The sequence below is a fragment of the Poromitra crassiceps genome, assembly GCF_964638095.1.
Source record: "Poromitra crassiceps genome assembly, chromosome: 10".
Taxonomy (NCBI): domain Eukaryota; kingdom Metazoa; phylum Chordata; class Actinopteri; order Beryciformes; family Melamphaidae; genus Poromitra; species Poromitra crassiceps.
The window spans coordinates 30,943,654-30,965,396 of record NC_139631.1 but is presented as its reverse complement, the minus strand read 5'-3'; the positions used below and the strand labels follow the sequence as shown (position 1 = coordinate 30,965,396).

The following is a 21,743-nucleotide window of genomic DNA, read 5'->3' as shown; positions in this document are numbered from 1 at the left end:
AGACAGACAGACACGTTGCATTCTTATTATTAGTTGACTTCTGAATGTGTTCAAAGTGTGTCTTTTTCCCCCATTTTACCTCACAGGATATTTCATTTTGGAATATTTTCCAGAACACTCACCTCAACATGTCTCAATTAACACTAAAGGTCCAACATTAGCTGTTCCTGCAGTGAGTGTTCAGTCTTTGGCCTTTTTCGACCTCACTCTTGACAAATCACTGTTCAGTTTTAGTAACATATGGGATTACATTGAATTAGGATTGTCAAACTCATGAAAGCACAATGCAGCTGAGTGCCACTGAGAATAATATCACAAAGAATATATGAGTCATCCACCAAATACTAAGCCAGTATAATCAGTGGCTGACTGTGACTCATCATGAGCCCACATCAGTATATTTATGCCAAAAACTACCTTAGATAAAAGTTAAATTCCTTTTTCAGGATGGACTCACTCCAGTAGCTTTTTGTTTTTGTTTATTATGTGATCTTAGACCCTCATTCCTCATTCAAAATCCACTTTACTGTCAACTGTCAAACGGTCTTCTATACAATCCCCAAAAGTATATTGTCTAAGACTTGGCATAGCTGAAAGACTGTCATGTGTCCCCAAGCCATTGTCAGAAACAACACAGCGAAAACACACATGTAAAACGGAAAACATGCTAAATAAAATAGGTGCACAACGCTCAATGGAATTGGTGAAGGACAGTGAAGGAGCACAAAAAGTGTGTCACCCACACGGATCTTAAGAGTTCCTTAAGTATTACAGATCCAGCAGGTGATAGATGTTCAGTCATTAATCATATTCTTGTTTGATGGGACCTAGAAATATGATCCCAACAAATGCATTAGTTGTCCTCTGACATAATATGGTAGAGATTATGGGTTGCTTGTGTGGCCATGCTTTTGAGAAGATTACATCTCCATAATCAATAAAAAGAAACTTATGCATCCAGCAGAGAGTTTAAGATCCAACTGATCCAGCATCCAACCAAGAAAAGTAATTTTCACCATGAAATATATATCCTCTTCTTTTTGGGCAAATAACACCAAAATAAAAGCTAACCTCTTTGCTTTTTCTTTCTTTTTTTGATCAATCTTTTCCAGATTTTTCTCCAGAATTGTACTTGGCCAATTCCCCCTGCTGCCCCTCTGGCAATCTGGGAAGAGCGAGAGCCGTAGACTAGCCGCTAGCCAGCGCATGCTTTCTCCAATACATGTGCAGTTGCCAGCTGCTTCTTTTCACCTGACAGCGACGAGTTTCAGCGGCAGGACGTAGCGCGTGGGAGGATCACAGGTGCCCGACTGACCGCAGGAGGCACTAGTGCAGCATGACTCATACCCCACCGGATTCCCACCCACAGACATGGCCAATTGTATGTATCTGTAGGAACGTCTGACCAAGCCGGAATTACCACTCCCGGGATTTGAACCCGGGCATCCACGGTGGTATGCGAGTGCTTTAACCACACTACCCAGACGCCCCTAGCTAACATCTTTGCTGAGTGCTAAACACTTTTTTTTTTTTTTTTTTTACCTGTCATGGAAACTCATCCTGGAGGAGATGGGCTATATGGGGGAAATGCCCAATGCAACTAAGGAAGATTACACGTTGTCCGGATATAAGCTAGTACTTCCATTTCATTCCAGGCATGCAGGGACTGACTGCAGGGAACAGGTTATTATAGCCGACAGATCCCACTGAGTCTGACATGTCCTCCACATGCAAGACTGAGATGGTTGGAGGATGCTAATACAGATAAAAAGGAAGTGTCTGTTTTGTATCATCAAAATATGAATGTAACGCTTGCCCAATGGCTTTTCTAATTTATAAAGAATGATTTGAAGCAGGGTGTAGAAGCCATTTCCAGAGTTAAGGGTAATGGGTACACCAAATTGTTCCAGTAGGAGTCAGCCACCTACTTGCGACAGGTTGACAGATATGGGAAGATGTTTATGTTCATTGAGTTTATGTTTATGTTTACTATGGGGGACCAACAACTTATTTTACATGCATTTACCTTATTGGTATGATAGTGCTGTTCTGCATGTTAATTACATTGCTTCACAATGTTGAAATGTTGGCACCATGGGTGACTCGGGTGTGCAGTTCAGTGACCCCCTCTAAGATGCTGTGTGTGGGTGAGTGTGTTCTAGTGCAATAAATGGTATTTCCTGTAGTCTTGTGTTGTATGGGGCGCAGGATCTGCTACTAAAACGGAGATCATCTCTCTCTCTGCCTGTCATTGCCACTGCTAACACTTAGCTTGTTACAATATTTTCCTAACTTTTGATTGGGTGGGCAAGACTCATGTCTGGGTGGGCTTAGCCCACCCCTGGCCCATAGCTAGATACGGCCTTGTCAGGAGATAAGCTCGCCGTGTCTGAAGGTCGCGCCGCTGATTGCCTGTGAGAGACGAGCTGCAGCGAGGCCTCTTGGCTCTCGTCGTCACCCTCTGACCTGGAAAGTGGGAGCAGATCTGCAACATCACTTCACTCATCAGACAACATGCTGCTTTGAAGTGGGAGTGGACCTCAATTGGATTACGCAGGATCTCTGAGGAGCAGCTCCCGTAGATTTGATTATGGCAAGACCCCTCCGCCTTCCCCGACACACTCCTACCCCCGACCCAATGCAGATGAGAAAATATGGGGCGGCGCTCCATGCCAGTGTCTGGAAGTCCACTCCCCCTTAATGCATGCCCATCTGCCAGCCATTTACCTGATTACTTCAGGAGAAGTCTGCCTCTGCCAGTGCAGCTGGGAGACTAGGGAATGGCTCTAGTCTTATACAGGTGGAAAACAAGGACCAGACCCATGTATCCATGCAAACACACCTTCAGGTATTACTCGTCAACAATGCAAGCAAAACAAAAGAAAACGGACATATGGCACAATAAAACACAATTATCTTTAGGATACACTGTGGAATATGACTGAATTATTTCCCAGTGTTCTGAAATAGTTGTGAAATACATCCGAATCAGAAGAATTACAATCAGCTTTATTGGCCAAGTATATGTAGACATACAAGGAATTTGACTCCGGTATACGGAGTATATAGGGGCATACACAGATGTTGCTCATTTTGTTTGGCAGTACTGCAACAGTGGTAAAAGTGGGGGCTTTTTGTTATTTAAATAGTTGTTTGTTCTTAACAAAAGCCTCCAGTGGCAGCAGTGAGGACGTACTGAGTAACATCTAGTAACAGTCATTCTTTGTTGTTTATTAAATTTGATCTGCCAGTCAAATGGGGCCATGGCAAATAACACTGAGGTTCTGTCTAAGCCTAAGACAATGGAGAAGGTTCAATCTATTTATATGAATCAGATTGGCCAATAACGTTCGGCTCACTATGCTAAATGTTTTGCTTTTTCTTTTCCCCCATAGAAAGTTATGTGTACAAATGTAGCCTATTTGTATGCACTGTATATGGGTAGGTGTAGGCGTATGTAATCCTACTATTATTATTATCATTATTTGATTATTTATATATTTTTTTACTTTTGTATATTATTATTTTTCTCCTATGCTATATGCCTATAGGTATTATGAGTTATCCAAATCCAGCCAGGGGAGGGGAGAGGAGAGAAGGGGAGGGTGGGATAAAATTGTAGGTTTCTTTCTTTTTCTGTCTTGAAATACACTGTCCGCAAAAATGTGTTAAGGAGATGTATGTGTGAATGTGACACATGTGGGTATATGTAGCCTATATGATTTATTATCATTACACTGTAAAGAAACAAAATAAATAATTGATCACACACAAAAACGTATCCGCATGAGAATGATTCTCAAACTGAAGATGTATGGACACAGGACAAGATGTTCTCATTATACGTAATTCAGTCTTTCTTAAATCTCCGGCAGCAGCAGCCGCCACAGACTAAAGCCCTGTTTAAAATAGAGTTGTAGCCCTGACATCAAATACTCCACACTAGCGTGGCGCACACACACAGACCACCTTCTATTTTTGAGGGGAATAACATCCAGTCCTGGTTTAACTTGGGCTCATTATGGTGGAAGTGGGTTCCAGGGCCAGGAAGTTTCATTGCTTTCCAAATAAATCTCACTAAACAGAGCTGTAATCCAAATTCCTCGTCTTGTGGAGTCCTCTCTAAGTCCTCACATTACTTGAAAGCTTTCGAAAGCTACGGGCATGAAAATCACAGGTTACATTTGGAGAAATACAGCGCAAAACATCCTGGAGGATGACTGAAAGCAACATCTCTCTATTGACATCGCGTTTGAAAAAAACAAAGAGGTGAAAGGAGGCCTTTATCCCCCCCCCCCCCCCCCCCTCAACATTGCTGCTTATTTTTACCCAACACCAGGCAGTTTCTGATTGCTTTTCCACATAAAGGGGGCAAGCAGTTCTCAAATTCAAACCAGCTCATGAAAATATATATATAAAAAAAAGACTGAGGCCCTTTAACATTCCTCCACTTTTACCCAGTGACACATAGGGTTTTCATTAACTTGCTCACTGCTAAGACATCAACTTTGATTATATTGCATAGAATCTGGCAGAGGAACAGTCGCTGGGTGCAGTGATTGGGTGTGATAGCCTGAGCGCCAGTCGAAATTAGTGGGCTAATTCAAATGGCATAATGTGCTTTGTCTTTCATGCCGATTGAACAAAGCAAACAAACAGCGATGTCTAACTAACCAATGGAGAGAGAGAAAAAAGGTGAGCAATTAATATCGCTGACTTGGGGCATTCGAGTCGGGTGGTTTTTTAGCAACAGCTCTTTCACTGCGTGGAAGGAGGTGCTTGTCACTGAGTGTAAACAGCTCTCTTGGCCTGGTTCTCGGAGCTGAACCCCCGCCCCCCCAACCCCCCCACCCCACCCCACCCCCACAACCCCATCTCCTTGTGCAGTGTGGCGTCAGCTGCAATGAGCTCCAGATGTGGCCTGGCACCCCTCCAGTCACGGCACTGGATGTGGTTTTGAAGGTTTGCAATGGAAACACCACCCACCAGCGGACCCAATGAAAGTTCCTCCTCAGACTGCAGCGAGCGGTTTCTGTCGCGAGCGCACTTTTCGACGACGCCGACTGCAGAGAGACGACTGGAGAGACGCGGCGCGGGGATGAGAGAGAGAGGGTACCCGTCTGTGGGCGATCGGCGTGCATGTGGTCCTCATTCAGCGTTGCTTTGAATGAGAAAGTGATGTGAGACATAGTTGAAAGTCTTCCCACCCGTTAGTGGAGCAGATACTGAAAACATCAACATCACTCATTCGCCCCCCCCAGGCTTCCATCGTTTCTGCTCTCTCTCTCTCTCTCTCTGCATGTAAATATTTGTGTCCTGCTTTCGATAACCTGAGAGAGAGGCATGACTCATCTCAATCAGATTAGTAAGAGACTGCCTCATACAACTTGGCTATTCCATTGGAATTAAAGTTTAGACTAATCACAGTAGTATTTCCTACAAAGCCATTTTCTTTAGAATGACCTAGTATGAAGCATGTTGAGGTGTTAGGGGGGGAAACTATTATGTGTGCTAAATGTTCCCTCACAGGCCAAAATGACACACACAAAGCGCTATCTGAAACAGCAGTTAAAACAAATGAGGAGCCAGAGTTTCCAGATTAATGGACCATATGTTTAAAGCTGCCAGTTGCCTGGTTTGATGTCGTTACCCCTCCAAAAATGGAAAGGCTGTCAACCATCAACATTCACCCTCGCCAGTTTTTTTTTTTGTGCCAGCAACAGTGGATAATACATGTCGAATGTCCCAGTTGTTGCTTGCAAGATTATAGGCCGAGACGCCACCAACCTCTCTAAAACATGTCCGGTCTAATGATACTGATGTGCCAACTAAGATGAATTGGTTTTATTAGCAGTTCTTGGGAACAATGGAAAGTTTGCTGCTCTGTATTGCTCAATAGCAACTGCCAGGAACAGTGGCACGTATCATTTGGCACCCTGGCGTTGATGCCTTTTGCCTTGCCATCAGCTGTGACAGCTACACTGAGGCCGTTCCCCCCCTTTCCAACAGTTCCTCTGTTTAGTGTTCCCGCAGAGTGCTGGGACGACTGAATGAGGTCAATCCATGGGAGCTGCCAGCTTTATTCACATGGTCTATTAGCATAGCAGCCTCTGGAAATTGCAGACAGACCTGATGACTAGGAAAAGCAGTCGCCGCTTGTAAAACAATGGCTCCCCCTGCAGGTCGAGGACTGCTACACCGGAGTAAAAAAAACTAAAAAACCTGGACCACCTGGATCAAGCTGCAATGCAATATTGATTTGATATTGAGAATTAACCAGTCTTGTGACCATGTGTGATTGTGCAGGATGCTCACACATGTACTAACTTTCACATTAATCATTTATTTTTCCTTTTCCCTCTTTTACTAATTGTACTATTACTGATATTGTATATTTCCTATGTAATGTATGTATGTGTTTTCTGTCACTTTGCTTTCAACCTGCCAAGGGACTCCAGATGGAAACTAGTCTTCGAGCTATAATCTGGCATATTTACATGTATTGACTGCACTGTTCATTAATATGCACTGTCCCTTTCTCAAATAAATAAATAAATAAATAAATAAATAAATAAATAAATAAATAAATAAAGCAATGAATCAAAGGCAGGCAAGATGCTGGTTTAAACACAAGTTGCTTCACACTTGTCCCATGCTGCAAAGCAATCACTGGTTAATGCTCTCCAACGCTATTTTGAGTCTAAGAGGCAGAAGCACTGCACTATGGGATTGCCTGGAAGGAGCGAAAGACATCAACCCAGGAAGCCGTCATCATGTAGTCTCTTAAAACAGACGGGTTGGCTGCCACAATTTTCAAATGCTTCCGCGTACACGTCTGCACTTCAAGCTGGGAGAACTTTGTCAAAACGGAAAGGGAAACTCAGGGAAAATGAGCAATGATAGGGGGATGGCCCGGATGTCCCGCCTAAAGGCGATCACCTGCATCGGTTTGAACTTCCTCCGGTCTGAAGCTCTGTGGGCGTGAAGTAGGCTACAGACTGTATATGATGCATTCGCAGAATGTAGAAGAGACACAGTCTGGCTTGAGAGACTATCCTTTATGCACCTCTGCTAGCAGCTGGTGAGACACTGAGCATTCTGTCCGCTGCTATGTGGCTCCACATGTTGGAGCTAAAAGATAAACATCGACTGTCCCACTGCTGATACATTTGAGGAAACGGAAAACACAAATTCACGTAACTTTTCTTTCTGTTAATTTTTGTTCCTTCATGAATCAATTCATGTTCATGTAAGTGGTGGAGTAATTTCCAAAGAGTTAAACACACGACGAGCCAGGACTAGGGAAGCACCGATCTGAAAATGTTGGCCGATACCGATAACCAATATTAACATTGCTCGTATGGCTGATAACCGATATTTGCCGATGTCGATATGATCTGTATAAAAATACTTTTGTATGATAATCAAATTGTGTACATACTGAAAAACACACACTGTGAATTTGAAAAAGTAATTGATTTCTTTATTTCCAAAACATTTGGAAAAGCCCATAAATCATAATAATAATAATAAGAAGAATAATAATAACTTGGATTGATATAGCGCCTTTCAAGAAACCCAAGGACGCTTTACAGTAATGACATAAAGACAGACAAATAAACAGAACAGAGAGAACAGAGGAGACTATAGGCCAAAGGCTTTGTTAAAGAGGTGAGTTTTGAGGGTTTTCTTTAAGGAGTCGAGGGATGGGGCGTTGCGGATCTCTGCCGGGAGAGAGTTCCAGAGGGTGGAGGCCGCCACACTGAAGGTTCGCAGGCGGATGTGGGGGATGGAGACCAGTGTCAGAAGACCAGTGTCAGAAGACGTCAGATCCGGGACGGGGTGTAGGGGTGAAGGAGGTCAGACAGGTACTGGGGGGCAAGTGCATGGAGGGATTTGTAGGTGAGGAGGAGGACTTTGTAAGTGATGCGGGACTTGATCGGGGGCCAGTGGCGATACCGCATAGATTTACCGCATTTTTTCCTCTCAAAGTGAAATTTTTGGCTGATACCGATAAATGACTAACATTTGACGATACCGATATGAATGCTGATATATCGTGCATCGCTAGCGAGGACTCTGTGCCTTTTGACTTCGACTACAGTTCCCATAAAGCAGCTACTCAACTGGTAGCTCAATCTTTATGGCTCCTCCCTACCTGTGAATTTGGGAATCTGTTCATGTGGCAGCCCAATGCACCCCGAAAAATCATTAACATGCACACAACACAGCTCAGTGTGCCCACACTGTCAATGTCTACTCTGGACACTGGGATTCCCCCAGTAACAACAACACCTTAAAAAATGCAACATGGGACTGACTAGGAGGAATATTAATTTCATTCTCCCACAGAAATCAATCACATCTGTTCACGACTCGGCTCGCAAACACAACCTAAGCATTTCAGTTGCCATTCTCTCTAACACATAAGCTGAAATACTGTTGCTCTGTTTTCATGTGAGGGGCCTTTTCATGATGGCCAATCAAGAACAAATGGCATTATTCTTCATATCTCCACACATGTCACTTGTATGACACTAACACACGCCACTATGCACTACTGTATGCACCATGACCACAGTATTCCTTTTGTGAGTCATCTGGTGCAAAGATGCAGCCGTAAAAAACCTCAGAACTTGGATATACTTGGCAAGTTTTCCCACATTTCTATTTCTATAGCTTGGGAGTTATGTTTGTTACACAGGAATAACTAAGCAGAAATAAATAACGGGCTTAGGCTCATGGTGGTTATGGTGGTGTGGTGTGTACCCAGGCCAGTTCCCTTCCATGTCACTCAGATGAGGCTCCGTTGTGGAGAAAAGCAGCCAAATTTACCACCGACAGCAACCCAGTCAATCTGGGTGTAATCACAACCGGAGCAGTCCTTGCCTGCTGTTACCGTCCATTTTCAGATCACAACGTTTGTTTTGCCGTTGCTCAGTACAAACTCACAATGTGTCCCCCGTCACCGTGGTGGTTTTAAGAGATCCCGCAGGGGACCCTCGGGTGTCAGCTGGTAGGGCAGCTGCAGCTTCTTGTTCACCTGGCTCGGGAGGGACGGGCAGCGCTCAACGAGCACCTCACACACCTGTTCGTGACCCCGTTCTGCTGCCTGCTCAACCAACACACGACGCAGGCACCAGTCAAATGATGATCATCAACCCATTTCTCTGCAAATGTTTTATTGTGATATTCCTATTGCTGTCGTGCTGTAGCCACAGTAGGCCTACCTACCTTATGCAAGGGGGACGCCCCGTCGTCATCACAGAGCAGCGCATCTGCCCTGTAGTGCAGCAGCAGTCTAACCACATCCAGATGACCACAGTAAGCCGATCGATGGAGTGGTGTGGCACCGCCTGGCGTCTGGGGAGAGGCACAAGCACCGCTCTGGAGAAGAAACTCGCACACAGCAAGGCGACCGCTGCGGCTTGCATAGTGCTGAAACAAAAAACACACAAAATGACTCAAAGTTGGATCCAGTAGTACAGCGGAACACAGCTGTCAAACATCTAAGCATCTTCACAGCATCCTCACCAGAGCAGTGTATCTGGCCGAGTCTCTCAGGTTTGGGTCTGTGCCTCTCTGGACCAAAGACTTGACCCTCTCCAAGTCCCCATCCATGGCAGCAGACCAGATACCTGCATGTGTGGATGACAGTTTAGTTTATATGACAATGTGTCCACTCATTAAACTCAAAAGTGAAATCACTCTGCTACTGTGTGCATTGGGGAGGAGGTCCAGTGTGTCATCATGTATGAGATATAACGTTAGTCAATGAACGAGTTTAGCCACCTGTCTGAGAACATGAGTGAGTGACAACCTCAGCTGGCTTGCGTGAATGCTAACCTCTTTCAAAGTCCATTTCATTCAACGTCTGGTGAACACTGGTTGAGGAAACTTGATGGGAGCAGCACGAACTATGCTCTCGATCAGACTCCATGGTGGTAAACTGACAAAAACAGGGCGAAAATAGCCCTGAACTGAAGCTGGAAATCAGGTTGAATGGTGATGGCGAAATTACTTAGCTGCTTGTGTTGGGGATGGTTTCCGGGTTTCTTCTTCTATTCCTGTATTTTCAGTGGGCGGTAACTTGCTGGTACATTAACACCACCGGCGGCTTGCCGCCGCAAGTCGTACATGCATTTGGGAAGACAATAAATAATAAATGCATAAAGTAACAAGAAAAAACGCAGCCAATTCTGTTATTAGCATAAAAATCAGAATCCCCCTCTCTGTCATCTGAACTTTACACATTGGTAATTCGAGTATCGTTCAAACATTATCAGTCGCCTTAATACGCTCTAGTAGCAATCTTTCCGACGATACATGAAGGCAGCATCTGTCTCGTGTTGTTGTCTGGTGCATCTTGTGCTGTAGCTAGCCAGCTTGATTCCCCTGCAAGTAAGGGTTAGCTAGCTAGCAAACGTTGCGTTTTCTTTGAAATTGTAACACGCTACTCACAGCCAAATCGCCTAAAGTATGAGAAGAGTTACATTATTTGTTAACGGGACGTCTAAAAATGGCAAGGTGCGTAAGTAGTTTGCTAGTTTGCTAAATGTAGTTGGGCCGCAGAATCTTTATATATGTCTATGCGCAGAATGACTGGCCAGCAGACGTGTTTCATTGTACACATACCTGCTATAAACAATATTAAGTGAATAATTTAACGCTACCAATAGATTGATGTTGTTTTATGTAACTAAGATTTAAAGGTGCACATTTTCACATAGCTGCTCCTTAAATAAATTAACGTTAATGAGTCACCCATTGTGTTTCAGAGTTTCTCAAATGTATGTAATTTCTCTTCCCCCTTTAGGTTGTAGCAGTGTACGGAACCTTGTCCGACCTATTATCAGTAGCGAGCAATAAATTGGGAATCAGAGCCTCCTGTTTATACAATGGGAAGGGTGGTCTTATAGATGACATTGCTCTGATCAGGTAACCTAGATGATGATGAATATGTTGCTAAGCACATTATAAACAGATTCACTCATTGTGTCTGTTTAATCTGTCCTTTTTACAGAGATGACGACGTGCTGTATGTCTCAGAAGGAGATCCATTTATTGGTGAGTGTTGTCATAATCTTTTCTCCTGGTCTGCTTGATAATAACGCACCTGAGTCGAACGAATAATGAAAGAAATGTAGATCCCAGAGTATTTTGCTCTTCATCTTCAGACCCTCAGGATGAAGTCAAGGTTACACCCGATCACCCTGGAGAGCACACTGATTGGTTGACCCTCAATATTGGTGGTCGTATCTTTACCACCACCAGGTAAGTGTTGTCCTAATCATTCTGCTCACTATAAAGCTTTTCTGAATTATGTCCTTCTGTCCATGAGATCTATTACACTCTCAGAACGTTTCTGTCTCGTGTACAGGAGCACCTTGGTTAGCAAGGAGCCAGAGAGTATGCTTGCCCACATGTTCAGAGAGAAGGGTAAGTTACTACTAAGACTACAGAGCTGACCATCCAGTCAGTAATCATTGTTTTTGCTGTGAGCCATCTATTAGAATGGGTCATGTGTGAGCCTCTACCTTTGCTCTAGATGTGTGGGGGAACAAGCAGGACGGGCATGGGGCGTACCTAATCGACCGCAGCCCAGAATACTTTGAGCCTATTCTCAACTACTTGAGACATGGTCAGCTCATTGTCAATGAAGGCATCAATATACGTGGTAAGTCTGGCCTTTTTAACTTCTACAGTCTTGCATGTCTGGGCCCTGACTGAGACCTGATCACACTCACAAAAGTCTGCTGAATTTATCTGGCCAGACTGAATGACGTCACTGCCGTAGTTTATGGCACAGTAATTCCTTGATTTAAAAAAAAAAAGAAGAAAATGAGTCCAGGTTGGTTGAACTGTCTGAACTGTCTTGCAGGCGTCCTAGAGGAGGCTCGCTTCTTTGGAATTGAGCAGCTTGCCGAACAGCTGGAAGTAGCAATAAAGGTATTTGGCAGTGTCGAAGATGGATAAGCATTGGTAATGCGAATACTCCCTTGACTGTGTTCACTTGCCACATGACTGTTTTTTTGTTTGTTTTTTACCAGAACTCGCAGCCACCTGAAGACCACTCTCCCATTTCCCGAAAGGAGTTTGTTCGTTTTCTACTGGCCACACCCACAAAATCAGAGCTCCGTTGCCAGGTACAGCTGGTGGAAGATAAGAATTGACACCAAATACAATGTCTACCATGATGGACCAAGTTAATGTTTGACCTTGGCCTTTTGATTACCATTTTAGGGTCTTAATTTCAGCGGGGCTGATCTCTCGCGGCTCGACCTGCGCTACATCAATTTCAAGATGGCTAACCTCAGCCGCTGCAACCTTACACATGCCAACCTATGCTGTTCCAATCTGGAGCGGGCCGATCTGTCTGGAGCCAACCTGGATGTGAGTATGAAAACTCTTTCCTCGCCACCGCTGAATAATTCATTCATGCCAGCAGAAATGCAGCAGGTGGGGAATGCACACATTTTTGGGGTGTGGCACACAGAAACTTTATTATGCCTCCGCCGCCGGCGATAGCCAGGCCGGAGGCATTATGGATCCGGGTTGTCCGTCCGTCCGTACGTATGTCCGTACGTCCGTACGATGTTTGTTAACGCGATATCTGAGGAACGCCTTGACGGAATTTCATCAAATTTGCCTTAAACATCCACTTAGGCTCAAGGATGATCTCATTAGATTTTGGTGGTCAAAGGTCAAGGTCACTGTGACCTCTCGAACGCCATTTTCAAGCTTGTTAACGCGATATCTGAGGAACGCCTTGACGGAATTTCATCAGATTTGCCTTAAAAATCCACTTAGGCTCAAGGGTGATCTGATTTATTTTTTGGTGGTCAAAGGTCAAGGTCACTGTGACCTCTCGAATGCCATTTTCAAGCTTGTTAACACGATATCTGAGGAACGCCTTGACGGAATTTCATCAAATTTGCCTTAAACATCCACTTAGGCTCAAGGATGATCTGATTAGATTTTGGTGGTCAAAGGTCAAGGTCACTGTGACCTCTCGAATGCCATTTTCAAGCTTGTTAACGCGATATCTGAGGAACGCCTTGACGGAATTTCATCAAATTTGCCTTAAACATCCACTTAGGCTCAAGGATGATCTGATTAGATTTTGGTGGTCAAAGGTCAAGGTCACTGTGACCTCTCGAACGCCATTTTCAAGCTTGTTAACGCGATATCTGAGGAACGCCTTGACGGAATTTCAGCAGATTTGCCTTAAGAATCCACTTAGGCTCAAGGATGATCTGATTAGATTTTGGTGGTCAAAGGTCAAGGTCACTGTGACCTCTCGAATGCCATTTTCAAGCTTGTTAACGTGATATCTCAGGAATGCCTTGACGGAATTTCATCAAATTTGCCTTAAACATCCACTTAGGCTCAAGGATGAACGGATTAGATTTTGGTGGTCAAAGGTCAAGGTCACTGTGACCTCTCGAATGCCATTTTCAAGCTTGTTAACGCGATATCTCAGGAATGCCTTGACGGAATTTCATCAAATTTGCCTTAAACGTCCACTTGGACTCAAGGATGAACTGATTAGATTTTGGTGGTCAAAGTTCAAGGTCACTGTGACCTCACACACCCAATTTCCAAGCTCTGTAACGCAGCATCTCAGGAGCGCCTTCCTTGGAATTTCTTCCAATTTGCCTCAAATGGCGATTTGGACTCAAGAATGAACTAATGGCGGAGGCATAAGTCCGCGTTGCGGTCGTTCTAGTTTTATTTAATTCTTGGTCTTCCTCCTGGTAAACAACCACCATTGTTTTTGGTGTTTGGCCACTTCACACATTGTGCCTTCTCATCGGCGTGGAGGAAGTCATTCTATTCATGAACTGCACTCGTTTCCCAGTAACGTACAAACTTGATCACTCAAGGCACACAACTACACTCAAATTAACTCTCCCTATTGTAAAAATATATTAACCAAGCAGCCTGTTATTTTGTCCTCTGCCTGGTGACTTGGCTGGGAAGCAGGATCCACTGGGTTGCTTAGTATTTCCAGATACAGAAACACTGTGAATACTAATGATGATGGTTTCTCTGCTGAAGGGTGCAAACTTACAAGGGGTGAAGATGCTCTGTTCCAATGCCGAGGGGGCTTCTCTCAAAGGATGCAATTTTGAGGACCCATCTGGACTGAAGGCCAACCTGGAGGGTAAATCCATCACATTGCTTAATTAGGAGGAGATGGTCCCCCAGTAATAACCTTGTTTTAATCAAAATGTTATTGTAATTAGGTGCTAATCTGAAAGGAGTTGACATGGAAGGAAGCCAGATGACCGGTATCAACCTGCGTGTGGCCACTCTCAAAAATGCCAAGCTGAAGAACTGTAACCTGCGGGGTGCCACTTTAGCAGGGACTGATCTCGAGGTACGTTGGGGCTATCAGAGGGGCTTATGTTGATAAACCCTTACGGCAGGTTGACTCGGAGGACATTCTAATCTACAGCAACCCTCCAGAGGAGTAGCTGCAGGGAACAAAAAGGATTAAACAAAGTAGATCTGAATAAATTGGATTATAGATTTTGCAATATCTTTGTGCTTGTGAACTCTAATCTTTACAAAAAACAACTTCACCAAAGATGGCTCAGAAGCAATATCCCCAATATTAAGTTACGCAAGTTGAATGCAAGAATGTCTCCCAAGGCCCAGGGACAAAGCAAATAACTGTTTATTATTAACTCTGGTGCAATATATTAGTGGCATGCAATATCCCTGTTAAATAAATAACCAATTAATAAAATGGATAAGATGGATTCAATTTTAGTATCTTTATTGAAATTTAATGGCTTTGGTTGTCCTGGTCCATTTAAGGAATTAATGGAAGTGTTCCAAACTATTTTAGGATGTGCGAGGGGGAAAAAATAATTCTGTTGCATATCTGACCATTTAAACTTGGCTTCACCGTGCCTGAAACACAGGCCTGGACCACCTCTGTGCAGATGGACCAGGCCTATTAAACCAGAGATGAGACACATGTTTACCAGTCAAACAAAGCTAGCCCTAACAGTCAGCAAACACTGCATGCCAAATAACTGTACAACAAGATGTAAGATCTAGCTAGAGGGATTTAGGGTGGACTTCGCCTTGATGAGTGCATATCAGCCTAACCTGCTTCTTCATACTGAGGAATAGTTTGTTGAACTAACTTTGTGTTAATTCTCATACCCAGTTTCAGTTCTTTCATTTCTCTGGCATTAAATGACAGTGCTTTTTTTAAATCACAAGTCAAGAAGGGTGTAAACAAGCCATGGGCGTCCCAAAGAAAGGAATAGCACTTGGCCCCGGTACCTTGGCAGGAAACATTTTCCTGTGAATCTGTAAATATCTTTCCAACCACTTCAGTGCAACATTCATAATAGAATACGATAAAGATTCCGTTTTAAGGCAGAAGTGGCTTGTAAGGCATATTTGCAGTAAGTGCTCATTTATTGAATTGAGCCTTGTGGGTAGAGATATTTCAGGCGCTCTCTGTATGATCCCAGTGGAATGGAAATGATTAATCCAAAAGCTTGTGGAATGTGCAGTGGAAAATAGCGACAGCCTTTCAGAAGCCTTTTCTCCAGTTACCTTGCAAATTTTAAAGCATGGCTGACCAATTTAGGGCCGGCGGGCCAAACCCATTTGTTTTGGCCCAGCATGGATTTGACAAAAAAGAAATTGCAGCTAATATTACTGTAATGTTTCTGAGGCTGTGGCGGCCTAATTTTTTAAGCTAGCGTGATGGTTCTTATACATACCATACTAGGCATCTCGTGCTCACATACACAGCTCGGCCGCTGCACGACCTCACTCTGGCTGCTCCTTGATGGCATACTTCAGGGATGCTGGATCACCTGTCCTGGAGCTGGCAACATACAGCTGTCCATGGCTGAAGATGGGGCTCTGAAGCCGGACTCCCACTTTTTTCAGTGTCTGCCCCTGGGACTTGATTTGCTCTAATGACATCACTGATGAATCATCAGTGGGACTCTTATGACATCACTGATTATATCAACTGCTTTCATGACATCACTGATGACATCACAACCTCTTATGACATTAGTGATGATGTCACAATGCCTCTGACGTCACTGATGATGTCACAATTTATGACATCCCTGATGACATCATCACCTGAAGACATCATCAGTGGTTGTGTCTGTCTCTTGTGTGTGTATGTGTGAATCACTGATGTCACAATGCCTCTGACATCACTGATGATGTCACAATTTATGACATCACTGATGACATCATCACTGGGACTTTGTGTGTGTCTCTTGTGTGTGATGATGTCATCACTGGGACTTTGTGTGTGTCTGTCTCTTGTGTGTGATGATGTCATCAGTGGGACAGACAGACAAACAAACAGACAGATCCCTAGCTCCCTTTTATATATACCGTAAATTCCGGACTATAAGCCGCACCTTTTTTCCCGTTTTTTGGCCTTTTTTGGCCCCTGCGGCTTATATAACGGTGCGGCTTATCTATGGATTTTTTCCAAAAAAAAAAAAAAAAAAAAAAAATCTCTCTTTTTTAGCACTCTTTCTAACTATAAATCCTATATAACTATAATAAGTTTTAATTTCCTCTCTTGCCCTCTTTTCACCACACTGTATGACACTGTATGACACTGTGTGCACTGTAAAAAACAACACAGGTGGTGTTGTGTTATGTTGTTTTGTTGAAATGTTAATAAATGGGAGCTTCCTCAAACAGCCATCTCTTTCCCGACAATCCCCTCTGTGCATGAACCCTTACATATGGTAATTAAACATTAAAACACAAAAAAAAAAAAAAAAAAAAAAAAAAAATACCATTAAAACACCCGCGGCTTATAGTCCGGTGCGGCTTATATAAGAAAAAAATAGTCAACTTTGCAGGTGCGGCTTATACACCGGTGCGGCTTATAGTCCGGAATTTACGGTAGATGAAACTAGAAGACCTAAGGTACCAACCATCTCTGCCTAGCATGTCGGTAAGGGGGCTAAATGATGCTACAAATTTAGACCAAATTTTGGCGAGGGGAAAAAATTGGCATGGCCAGGCATTTTCAAAGGGGTCCCTTGACCGCACCTCAAGATATCTGAATGAGAATGTGTTCTGTGGGTAGGGCTAGGGACGGGTTACTAACCTTGAGTTCCATGCACTTTCTGTCTTTCCCTTTGAAAATGTTTACGCTTTTTTTTCCCAATCAACTCTAAATCTAACTAATATATTTAAAAATAAAATAAAACTTCTAATCATGTTTTTACTATTCAGAAAATTTATTTTGTATGTAGAATGTAAATTGTCTATAAAATATAATACATTTTAATGTAATTTAATTTCACATAAAATCAACATTTATTTTTGGCCCACGGCCCTCCATCCAGATAAATGTTTGGCCCTTCATAGGAAAGAATTTGGGCACCTCTGTGTTCAAGCAAGGTCGGTCTGTGAGCATATTGCACGGGGAGTCCATTATAATGAAATATAATTAAATCCATTTAATCCCGGTTTATCATTTTTGCTTGCTTTTTGCAGAACTGTGACCTTTCTGGCTGTGATCTACAAGAAGCCAACCTGAGAGGGTCCAATGTGAAAGGAGCCATATTTGAAGAGATGCTGACGCCGCTACACATGTCACAGAGTGTCAGATAACTCCAGCACACGCCCCCAAATTCAGTCTTGGCCCCGGCTGGCTTCTTTCATGCTTGGCTCCTCTACCCTCTTGTCAGCCTATCCCACCTCCACACTTACTATCAATCTCTCTGTACCTGTTGGCAGTACAGGTTGTTGTATGCACATCCCTGGCATTCCACCTATATTATGTTAGCTTTAAATACCTTGCACTAGAGTTTATCCAGGGTTATCTGTGTAATATGTTTTTATGGTAGGATATGTTTAAATGTTCAACTGCGTCTGCATTCGTCGTCACCAAAGTAACGTAGTATTCCTAGTGTATGTAAAGATGTCTGGATGCAATCCAATAGCTATGTTCATTTAATGTTTTACGTAATTTATATTCTTTTCGTATTACTTGACACATTACTGGGAGGCAAAGAATATCTGTGCAGTAAAGTTCAGTGCAATGAGCTTCACTCGATGCTGCAGAAAGGAAGGGGTTCAGTTACCAAAAACTAACTATGTTCTCCTCAAACTATATGTAACTTATTTTTGCTGGAGACCACGTGTTGAAAGGAAGCGATGCAAGCCAAAGCCATACAATAGCACAGTCTGAATGGCCAAAAGAAAAAGTGCTGTTAGCGCACCGCAAAACTATGCTACAGGGCTAGTTTTCAGCACAACTTGTGGATGCAATACATCATTTGCAGCTGTGAGTTTTCTCCTTTCCTACTTTTGAATATAGCTTACTTGAAAAGCTTTCCTTCGTTTTGCGCTCTGTGAATCTACCTCTTTTTTTTTACCCTGTGTATGACTGATCTATAATTGCATGCATTTCACTGTGGCGTTGCTTATTGTCAAGTATGTATATGTTATTCATTATTCCTTATAGCTAAATATGAGCAAATAATCAAACTCTTTGTGCATTTAACGGGAGGCAGTCTTAATGCGAGATGTTTATTTCGTCAGTCACCTTCCACCCCGTCAGGAGAAGTGTGGTTGCCTGGAAACATGCTCCCAAGTAAAGCATTTAATCACACATTCAACTCCCGCTTTGCACAAATGTGTTGAAATTGTAACGGGTTATACCTTTTCACCAAACATTTATGGTGCTTGTAATCAAATGTACGTCAAATCCAGTGCTTCCTACATATTCAAAAGTCTTCGGAGTGCTCAGATGTTGTTGTTGCTCCTGCTGCACTGTGTTTTGTCAAGGAACTATCTCATTTGAGTTCTTGCTGGAAAGCGTCTGTTTGCATGTTTGAAGAGCTGTTACTCGTCCTTGACTGTTGGAAGTTTCTCTCGCTGTAGCTCCGAGCTTTACAGATGCAATATGGTTCACTCAGTGATATACTATAGGTACCCTGCCTGTGAGAATGAACGTTGAAGGCAATCACGTAGTGCGTTTCACCTTGTGTGGAAATAAATGTAAGAGCTACGGTTATTTATTTTGATACATCTTACTCGATATGGGGCAAAGGTTCTTTTAAGACAGGGTGTGGTGTAGTCCCTGTCTATAATTATTGCACTTGACCATGGAAATATATTTCCTTAAATGACTGTTATGAATAAACTGCTATGAAGATGAATAAGTGTCATTGTTGTGTGTACTTAGTTGCAAATAAATGAGCATCATCTAATTGTACCTCTAGATACATATGACTTCATGATAGCACTTGAAAATGAGAAACAAGTGTAGCTGAGCGTGTGATGCAGTTTCTGCCCACACGAGGCTTTCCTTACGTCAGCTGTTGGTGGAAAAATCACACTAACATCTTTTAAAAGGCTGCAGGTTGCCAGTAAAGTGGCGTAATCTAATTTTGTGAGCCCCCTGCAGTGCATTGTTGAGCTATGAGGAAACTGAATAGGGGCTACAGTATATAAGCCTTGTCAAATGTGTGCAGCAGGCAGCATCCATTCACAGACAAATCAGAGAAGCTGCACAGAAAGGTAAAATAAATTTCACTAATAGGGCCAAATGTGAAATCTGGGCGTCTATGTGGGTAATGTCATGCTTAATATGTGTCATGTGAAAATGCTTGTTTTCAGAATAGAGAGGAAAAGGGTAACCTTGGGGCTGTGGCTGCTGCTTGTGGGGACGTTGGTACCACAGAGCTGTAGTCAGCACTGGTCGTGTCCAGGGGGCAAGAGGACAGCTGGACAGCTTGTCTGACACCCTGGGCAATGTAAGCATCAGTAACTCTCACAGCTCTCTCTCTGTAGGCTATCTTAGCGTTGGAAGCAACGCTTTCCTACTGTAGACTTTTTGTTGTTTTGTTCCCCCTGCAGATAGTTGAGGAGTTTCCAAAAATGGACACCCTGCAGTCTTCTGGGTCATCTTGAGGAATCACAGTTCGCCAAACATTACAGAATAAGAGGACTACTTAGTAAGTTTTTCTCATTAGTGCCATTCTGTGTCATGTATGATCAGATTGTCTGAGCATTGTCACATATTTCTTTGAAATCATGACTCTATTTGATAATAGTTACACCTTTGTATTCTCCTGTAGGGCAGTGTCACCGACAGGGAAAATGGACACAGAACAAATAATGAGCGATTACTAAATAATTGTACTATAAAATAGCACTTCATTGTTGTTTTAGTAATTTCCTCAGATGATTCAAATCATGTTCAATCAACATTAAGCCACAAGGCAGCTCTAACTGCTCAGGATTTCAGTACTGAGCCATCAGAGGGCGCTAGAAAACAGCTAAAAACTGGTTCCTTGTAGGCTACTCTTTCAGATTTTAGTTAGTAGGTCTACTAAATAGTAGGCTATTAAGGTTTGCTTTAGCATCTCAATGTCAGACTGTTTCATTAAATAATCGAACATTTTGTACAAACTATGCACACAATAACTGATGCGAAAAATCTATTTACAGTACTTTCTGTACATGGGTTGGATCTGATCTTGTCAATACTGTCATTTATTGCAAATGATTGTACTTTATTGTATTTGCTCAATAGGAGGACATGTTTTAACACAGTTTATCACATTGTGATGATGACTCAGTGTTTGCCTGGCTTGTTGCATCAGCTACACTCCACAATCTCTTTGGCGTGATAAAAGTGCTTATTCATGGTTGGATAAGCAATGTGGCAATTATTTGATTAAGCCGCACATGTGCATGTTTGCCAATAGTGTATGGAGTTTAAACAAATCGAATAACACATTGGATTACATTTATCATGAAGATTTGACAGTGATACAACACCCTGTAATATCCTGCTGACTCGTGAATAGGTTGGACATTTTCTTATCTCCAATGGAAAGTGTGTTTTTCAATGTATTTCAATCTGTCTCTGTCACTGCTGCTACTCAGCAAACACACAATACAGATACTTGTTGATGAAATTGCAAGCACTTCCATTGAACATACCCTGCCCGCCATATGGATGATGCATTGTCCTCTATTGGGTCTGATTTGATAAGGTATAAATATATGATAGGCAGTTGCACTGCAGGACATAAAATATTTACTCAGGAGGACTGTTGTGAACAAAAACTCGTCCCATCTACACCCATCTACACACTACACCCATTTCTATTTGTGGCATAATATTTCCATTATAAAAAAAAGAGTGTAAACATCAAAGCAACTCCAGCTCGTGTGATGAAAGGATACGTGCAGACAAGAGAAGTGGAGCACTAGATGATTTCAAAGACTGTAACCCAGAAAATAACCTGTTGGAGACCCAGACCATGCTGAGCCTGTGCTCCTAACACTTGTTAGGAGTAACCTGGTGGGTCCACCAGGTTTCTCCTAATTGGTCTCAGAGAGACTGGTCTTCCAGCAGATTGAACAGCAGGCCAGCAGGCCAGCGGCAGACAGCCTCCAAAATAAACGCTGACAGACCGGGGATCTTGAATTTGTTAGGATGAATCCACAACGATCTTCAGCATTTAAGATCTTCATTCCCATGATGCATCTAATCAATCTGATGGCTGCTTAGGTTACTTTACATCAGGTGTTCAGGCGTATAAACCTGGCTGTGTATGATATGCAGTCTTGACAAGCAAATTGTGATTTGTCGTGTTCCCAGCTATACATTCTTCTCCTTCCCATGTAACTGAGGCCATGTAGAATTACACACGCAGGGGAACCATCAGTGCTTTAGCGCCGTGGACTAGCTCCTCTGTCAG

At 42.9% G+C, this 21,743-nt stretch overlaps 2 protein-coding genes across 2 annotated transcripts; one reads left to right on the top strand and one right to left on the bottom strand.

Annotated features, from left to right (window-relative positions):
• Positions 1-7,690: 7,690 nt before the first annotated feature.
• Positions 7,691-10,016, bottom strand: ankrd39 (ankyrin repeat domain 39). Its single transcript, XM_083644318.1, has 4 exons — positions 9,847-10,016; positions 9,535-9,638; positions 9,235-9,438; positions 7,691-9,112 (listed from the first exon to the last, which is right to left on the bottom strand). The coding sequence occupies exons 1-4, from the start codon at positions 9,938-9,940 to the stop codon at positions 8,966-8,968; spliced, it is 549 nt and encodes a 182-aa protein (XP_083500444.1). The 5' UTR covers positions 9,941-10,016; the 3' UTR covers positions 7,691-8,965.
• A 378-nt stretch (positions 10,017-10,394) lies between these two features.
• kctd9a (potassium channel tetramerization domain containing 9a) lies at positions 10,395-19,170 on the top strand. Its single transcript, XM_083643829.1, has 12 exons — positions 10,395-10,527; positions 10,817-10,938; positions 11,024-11,067; positions 11,178-11,274; positions 11,381-11,439; positions 11,549-11,677; positions 11,882-11,949; positions 12,051-12,146; positions 12,244-12,393; positions 14,062-14,167; positions 14,250-14,383; positions 17,518-19,170. Exons 1-12 carry the CDS (start codon positions 10,480-10,482, stop codon positions 17,632-17,634), a joined length of 1,170 nt encoding a protein of 389 aa, XP_083499955.1. The 5' UTR covers positions 10,395-10,479; the 3' UTR covers positions 17,635-19,170.
• Positions 19,171-21,743: the final 2,573 nt, after the last annotated feature.

What these genes read in the sequence shown, in the direction of transcription:
- kctd9a (XM_083643829.1), top strand. Translation starts at nt 10,480, where the DNA reads ATGAGAAGAGTTACATTATTTGTTAACGGGACGTCTAAAAATGGCAAG. An exon ending in GATGACATTGCTCTGATCAG is followed by an intron (nt 10,939 to 11,023) that starts GTAACCTAGATG and finishes TCCTTTTTACAG; the next exon opens with AGATGACGACGTGCTGTATG. An exon ending in CCACATGTTCAGAGAGAAGG is followed by an intron (nt 11,440 to 11,548) that starts GTAAGTTACTAC and finishes CCTTTGCTCTAG; the next exon opens with ATGTGTGGGGGAACAAGCAG.
- ankrd39 (XM_083644318.1), bottom strand. Translation starts at nt 9,940, where the DNA reads ATGGAGTCTGATCGAGAGCATAGTTCGTGCTGCTCCCATCAAGTTTCC. An exon ending in CGGCCAGATACACTGCTCTG is followed by an intron (nt 9,439 to 9,534) that starts GTGAGGATGCTG and finishes TTTTTGTTTCAG; the next exon opens with CACTATGCAAGCCGCAGCGG. An exon ending in GGGCGTCCCCCTTGCATAAG is followed by an intron (nt 9,113 to 9,234) that starts GTAGGTAGGCCT and finishes TTGGTTGAGCAG; the next exon opens with GCAGCAGAACGGGGTCACGA.